This window comes from Hippocampus comes, unplaced genomic scaffold (assembly GCF_001891065.2).
Source record: "Hippocampus comes isolate QL1 unplaced genomic scaffold, H_comes_QL1_v1.1 scaffold17, whole genome shotgun sequence".
Classification (NCBI taxonomy): domain Eukaryota; kingdom Metazoa; phylum Chordata; class Actinopteri; order Syngnathiformes; family Syngnathidae; genus Hippocampus; species Hippocampus comes.
Window position 1 is genome coordinate 837,892 of NW_017805002.1, and position 7,094 is coordinate 844,985.

Below are 7,094 nucleotides of genomic sequence, written 5' to 3' on the forward strand. Positions count from 1 at the left end.
CATGGCAAAATACACGGTTAAAATACACATGTTCACCCTATTGAGACCAGTTGTTATGGTGGAAACTTTGGCCGCTTTGCGGGACGGGAAAATATCATCAGATCGGAATGAAATTTTGCACAGAACCTTGTACCATAGTATCGACAAGAATTCCGACCCGGCCCGACGAATCCGACAAACTTTTTTTTTTGCCATGAAAATGTGGACCACCCTAGTGTGCATCTTGCCAAGAAAATACAATTCCTCAATACATGCATACGGTATGCGTGGGTTTTCTCCGGATACTTCACACATTCCAAAAACAAGCGTGGCCGGTTAATGGAGCACTCGAAATTGTCCCATGGTGTGAGAATGAGCACGATGGTTATTTGTTTATATGTGCCCTGCGATTGGCTGGCAACCGATTCAGGGGGTCCCCCGCCTACTGCCCGAAGACACCTGGGATGGGCTCCAGCACGCCTGCGACCATTGTGAGGATAAGCGGCTCGGATAACGGATGGATGGATGGATATTTTAGGTTAAATTACAGCCGATCCAGGCTATCAGAGTATGTGGGGTGTGGTGCATCTCGCATAAGAGATGATTCGATGTGTATCTCCATACATGAGGTGTGATATGATTCAGTGACAGTACATTTTAAATGACTTGATTGGGTTCAGTTGAATCAAAAACAATTTTCTGATTCAATTTGGTTTTCGCAACATGCCTTGGTTTCACAGCGGTCAATGTCTTTCTTTCTTAATGTCCTAGAAATCTAATTGGCATTCATAAATTGATTCTCATGACCAGGATTTTGAAATGGAATTGCTGAAACTGGGCAGCACAGTGGAACAGAGGTAGGTGAAGACACCAACCTCACCATTTTGAGTTTCTTGGCATTCCAGTTTCCTCCAAAAACATCCTTGTGAGGTTCATTAAAAATCCTAAATTGTTCATAGGTGTAAATGTGAGTGTGGCTGATTGTGTCCTGCGATAGGCCGATGACCAGTCAAGGGTTTACCCCACTTCTGCCAAACGTTAATTGGGAGAGTTGCATTTAGTTGCCCATCACCATCAGGACAAATGCCATAAAAAACGGTGGATGGACGTTTCCAGTGATTGAATGATAACCAGTCCAGTGTGTACCCCACTTCTCTCCCTAACAGTCAGCTGGGATAGAGAACATGAAAATTTTTCAAAAAGCTGAGATTTGCACCCAGGACCTCGCAACTGTGATGCAGACATGCTAAACACCAGGGCACCGAGTTACCCCCTAAAAATTATATTCACCTGAAAGTTTCACAAGAAACAACCTACATTTTACTCAGCAAAATAATGTCAAGAAATTAACATACTGAGAACATAAACAGTGAGTCGACGAGTACAGTGTGTCCGAAGTAAACTTGCCGTCAACGTGCACTCCCTGGACAGTTGCACGCTAATTGCCAATACAAATAAATGACACACAAGCAGAAAGTCACGAAGTTATTCATATGCTTTCAAACGCCGCCTTTTAAGTTACTTTTGTGTGATGAGCTGTAGCACAACACTTTTGGAACGAGCGTGCTGGACCACCAGTACTGCGCCTCACTGCCCACGACGGGACTGAATGTTCTTCCCCCCCCCCCCCAACCCCCATCCCTTGCGCCTTGGTGGTATACAGAAACGCGATGCGTGGAACTTCGGCATTTAACACTAGTACAAGCACAACATCCCTCTTTCAAGGGTTCTCATCACTTGCGCGATGCGTGTTTTGCACCAACTTGACTGCGCCGCAAAGAATCCGATCAAAAAATAGGAGCTAGTGTACAGGTGCAAAAATATGGTCGAATAAATATGGTCGACTCGACAGAAACGCACGCTCATGCATACTGGCTGGGAAAAAACCACGGGCGTTTTTGAAGCCTCACCTGGTGGATGCTGACACCGCGATGAAGGAAAACTGCTGCTGATGTCTGTACGTCTTACCCTATTTCGATATATATTCCTTCACAACCACCAACCCCAAAACACACGTACACGTCCAATAACAAATAGAACCCAGCCTCAGTGTAACAAGGGGGCGGGGAGGGTTGTACTGTATAGCCCTGTGCCCTCCCTGATGGCATCGCATACTTCTCAATTAAAGCATGTTAGAGCCAAAAGGGGGAGTGGGGAAAATATAACCACGCCCCCAAAGGCACTCAGTGGAACACTCACTTTGCTCAAGTGCCCGAATACTTTTGTCTATACTGTATCTACAGTGCCCAACAAATTTCTCTTTCAGGGCCACGTTCACACAATTTGATCTCAAGACGACTGGCACTGTATATTTTGTGGCCTAATAAGCTCGGAAATGATTCTAAATGATAACTCAATCATGACATTTCCAAGTTTCCCATTTTTAGGTGCACATAAATCAAAATAAATGAATAAATAAATAAATAAAGGGTCGTACATTTGACACCATGATTGTGATTGAACTAATCACAGTTGGGTGTCCAAATACTTGTGTCTCTTTAACTTGTGATGAGGCCATGGTCCAAATACCTTGTGAACCAACCTGTAAACACGGAAACATTTTAATCTTGATCATTATTTTTCACTGTTCTATAACGTCTGTGACATTCTTTTGGTGGACGGAGATTCTTTTGTCAAACTACCCCAAGGATAAAACTATCATAGCACACTTTCACATATTTATTTGGCAGCATTTATTTTAACAAAAAAAGGAAAAGAAAAGAAACAAAAATAACTTATTCTTGTTTTCCCAGAAGTGAGAGCGGTTCTAGGTGGGACATTCATACATGAACCATGTGCAACAAGTCAGCCACTGTGAATATGACTAAGTGAAAGTGAAAGAACATTCTTATAATTTCCTGGCAGCATAGTTAAAAGAAAAAAAAATATGTTCTGTGTACCTTTGACTGTCAGTGAAACAAAAGAAGCTTGAAAGCGGAATAATGCATGCTATAGAGATTCTTTTTGGGACTCCTGACCTTGAGGTTTGTTTAAGCTGAATTCCGTGGGCTCATTGGCAGCGCATTGCAAAATTTCTCCTATAGTACTAGAAAGAATGTGCAGCGCATACAGTGGGGCATTAGGCACAAAGGCGTGTCTTTAGAGTTTGGGGGTGTCGCCATCAAAAGACTAACTCAAGAGGGATTTCTTTTGGAGAGAGTGAAGGGTGGGGTTAGGAGGAAGTCGGAAGGGTCCGAGGAGTGTGTGTGTGTGTGTGTGGGGGGTGGGGGGGTGCAGAAGGTGCTGTGGAGCTTTATACAATTCAGTCAAGGGAGTTAGTGGGATAAAATAAAGCAGCGGTGGGAGTGAGTCACATACAGTGGTGGTACTTAATAAAAACATTCAGTAATGACATAATTAAATAGAATTAAAAATAATTACCGGTAACAGTTTTTGTCACGGCGCATCAATTACATGGTGCTCCTACTGGTGTGCCCGCCTTGGCCACTTGGGGACAGTGTAAGACAGAAAGACAGACAGACAGACAGACAGACAGACAGACTGTCCACTGAGAAGTTGTTATTATGAGTCCCACTTGAGTTCTTGGCAGTTCCTGCCTCTGCAGCAGCCAATCATATTTCAGCTGGGTGTCTCCTGCCTAGAATGGCTCTCTAAGCTCATCGGTTTGGCACTAATATTCGTCGGTCTACGCAGAGGATAAAGAGTGTATGAGTGTGAGCACTGTTATATTGTTTGTCTTCATGTTGTTGCTGAACAATTTGTGTTAAATCCATTGCTAAAAAAGTTGCAATACAGATGCTAATTAAATTTAGCATTAAGCTAGCACTGCTTTTCTTTTAGCATTTCTTTGGTTGTTCTACATCCAGGCGGTTATAATTCTTTCTGGTTTATGTTTAGTCGGCAGTAAACTTGAACTGAGAGTGGCACAACTTAAAACCTCTTTTTTGAAGAATTGTTCACTACCTTTCAAAGTTTTGACTTGAGTTCATTGTCATCAGACTTGTCTCTCAAGTCTGTTCTGTCAAGTCAAATCAAAACAAACAAAAAACAAATCAGTCAAAGGACAAGAGGTATCTCAAAAAAGTTGATCCACTTGTACCTCAAGGCATCACTGTAAGCACACATGGTAAGTCAAAAGTTAACATTTGAGTTTCAAGAAAGTCCCAAGTTGCTGTGACAAATGATGAAGCAAGTCGATTCAAGTTAGTTCTTGGGTGGAATGGGGAGTTGGTAATTTTTATATTGCCTATCCCTCGTTTTCCATAAATTGGACATAGCCGACAAAGCAGAACAAAAGGGCCACAGGCAGCTGAAAGGTTTCAGAAGCGAAGCAGAATTAGCAAAATTTCTTCTCGACTGCAACAGTCATCATTTCCTTTTGATTATTAATTAACTGTATTTTGCAAAAAATAAAACAGATACATTTAGTATAATAGTAACACTCCATCACTACATGGTTGAAGTGGATATTAGTGAGGGGAGTAAAGTGGGGATGAGTGAAATGTTACATACACACTTTTCTGAAAACTCCCCCTTGACGCAAATCGTGAGTCAAATCATAAGCTTTAGCCTTCAAGTTCCAAGCAAGTTACTGTGGCAAAAAAAAATCAAGCAGGTCAAGTCGAGGCCTCGCTGAATTTCAAGAAAGTCAAATTATTACTCAGGTTAAGAAAGTTTCTAAAGTCAAGTCGTACAACCTTGCTCTGTCACAATACAAATTCAGACCTTAATAACTTTGCACCCTGTATATGTAAGTGCGTTAGTTAACTGTACTAACATGTTCAAAACCATTTTCTAATGGTTCCAAAAAAAAAAAAAAACAGACTTTGTGGTACAGTACCTTGACTCTACAAGTGTGCCAACTGTCAAGTCATTGTTTGACAGATTTTTTTTTTTTGCTTTGAACTGCAAGCCAAAATTTGAACTTCAGATATGCCGCCGCTCGAGTGAAGTGGGGAAAAAAAATGAAGCAATCATGGTACTATAATGCCCTTGCATATGGGTAAGGAGAGCCAGAGCATCGATTCAGCCATTGATTGAACGGGACAAACACATTTGAACACAAACATAAAATGTGGACACTCTCAACGATCTGCTATAGGCAACAACTCATGCCCAGATGTTCACACGCAAACAAATTGGGCCAACATCACCTTAACTGCTAATGCCAATAAGCCACGCCCCTAAAATCTTACATTAAATACAGTAATTTTACTGTAGAATGGGAGTATGTCATTTCAAGTTATTTCAATAATGAAAACTGAGTTTATATATGAGCTGTAATTTTGATCACGAACCAAATTAAACTCATGTCAAGGTACCACTGTTTCTCATCATTTAATGTAATAAGCAGTCATAAAAAAACAAAAAAACAGAAAACATTACAACATCAAATAATTAATATTTCCCTTCTACGCTTCCCTAAGCAAAGCCCATGACCTTCTTGATCCAGTCCACGTAGACCGACACACGGATAAAGATGCTGGGTTGGCCCGGGTGTCCGCAGCGCCGCATGGGAATGATCACGCCCTCCAGGACCCAGCAGTCACGGTTCTGGCATGCCAGCGGGCCACCATAGTCCCGCTGCAGGCATACGTACAGTGGATATGAAAACTCTACACGTCCACGTCCAAATGTTTTTAAAAATGAGACCAATATAAATTACTAAACCTTTTTTCACCATTAAAGGGACCTATTACCTGGACGACTCGATTGAAACAAAAGAAAATGCTTTTGGTTGTGCTGTAGATTGAATGTCATTGATTCACTGAACTCACATTATTATACATGCGAGTTATGTGAAAGAAAATCACTCTGTTAACTCTAATTGTGAGGAGAATGACATCTGTGAACATACTGGGAGTGCTCCTAACGTGTCCCGCTGTGAGGGCATATCTGCAGTAGTGCAGGGGTCACCTGACATATTCTTAATTGGGTTTAGGTCTGGGGGTTCTGACAGGGCCATTTCCAAGCTTCTTTGGTTGATTTTGGTCTCATTGCCATGTTGAACCATGGAATCGATTTTCATTTTATCTTGGAGGCAGATGAAGCTTTTTTGAGCCAAATTCTGAAACCCAGATTTTTTTGGTTCAGATGTGTTACCTGAATTGTGCTGCCTAAGTATCACACCTTTCCCTTTCCCCATTATAACTAAACTATCAAAGAATTTAAAATCCAGACAGGGTAATGTAACACTTCTAATCCCAGTGGTCACCCACCTCGCAGGCTCCGACCCCTCCCTGGAAGGAGCTGGTGCACATCTCGTTCTCCCTGACCCGACCTCGGAAGTATTTGTTGCAGTCCTTATTGCTAAGGACTGGTATCTGGGCCACATTGAGGACTGTCTCATCTCCAGTACCTTGAAAGGAGAGCAAAGGAATGACTTGACAGAACCAGAAGCTGGACAGTTGTTAAACGAAGATGAAATTAGCAATAAACAATAATCTGCACACTAAACGCAGTCAAAAGCACAAGACTGATAGGACACAACTAGGTACACTTGCACAACTTTGGTGAGCTAGACTTGAAGGTCAAAGTTTCAGAAACAGCTCATTGTGATTACATTTGGGCACTAAGTTGTGTGCACGCATTAATTCAGATTTATCGTATTTGACAAAAGTGAGGACACTCTTCGGACAACTGACACTGAAAAACTGCACAATTGGGTCAATCGTATTGCAAATCACCACTGTTATTGTCAATCTAATTTTTATGGTATTATTATGACTTGCCCTTGGTTTCACCCCATCCTGCTATCTCACAAATGGTCCCCTCAGCCACGATGTAGCGTTCAGGAGGCAGACATATCTGAGAGACGCGCTCGTTAAACTGGGCTGGGCTACAGACACAAAGAGAAAATAGTGTCAGATGGAATGCATATGTGTGTGTGTGTGTGTGTGTGTGTGTGTGTGTAAGGATGTACACACGATTCCAGCTGCAGCATGACCAGCTGAGACTCGGAGGGTCCGCAGACAATCTTGGTGAGAGGGATGGTCTGCACGCCGGGTTCGTCGTCCTGTGGGTCACGGAACAAGGTGCCCAGCATGGCCGAGTAGCCGGGTAGATCTACATAGCTGAACGCACACACAGCAGGGAGAGACAAGATTTGAGACTCTTCTGGTGCACACACACACACACACACACACACACATATA

At 42.4% G+C, this 7,094-nt stretch overlaps 2 protein-coding genes across 2 annotated transcripts in view; both read right to left on the minus strand.

Annotated features, from left to right (window-relative positions):
- Nucleotides 1-2,087, minus strand: part of LOC109507177 (high mobility group protein HMGI-C) — a 12,903-nt gene extending 10,816 nt beyond the window's left edge. Inside the window, exon 1 of the mRNA XM_019856428.1 lies at nucleotides 1,890-2,087. The gene's annotated coding sequence lies outside the window, so the exon portion shown is untranslated. The remainder of the gene's footprint in view (nucleotides 1-1,889) is intronic.
- Nucleotides 2,088-5,252: 3,165 nt separating this feature from the next.
- mst1 (macrophage stimulating 1) overlaps nucleotides 5,253-7,094 on the minus strand; it is a 12,877-nt gene continuing 11,035 nt past the window's right edge. Inside the window, exons 15-18 of the mRNA XM_019857165.1 lie at nucleotides 6,867-7,013; nucleotides 6,672-6,778; nucleotides 6,159-6,298; nucleotides 5,253-5,523 (exon numbers count right to left, since the gene is read on the minus strand). Of these exons, the coding sequence (XP_019712724.1) occupies nucleotides 5,362-5,523; nucleotides 6,159-6,298; nucleotides 6,672-6,778; nucleotides 6,867-7,013 (556 nt within the window). The 3' untranslated portion in view covers nucleotides 5,253-5,361. The remainder of the gene's footprint in view (nucleotides 5,524-6,158; nucleotides 6,299-6,671; nucleotides 6,779-6,866; nucleotides 7,014-7,094) is intronic.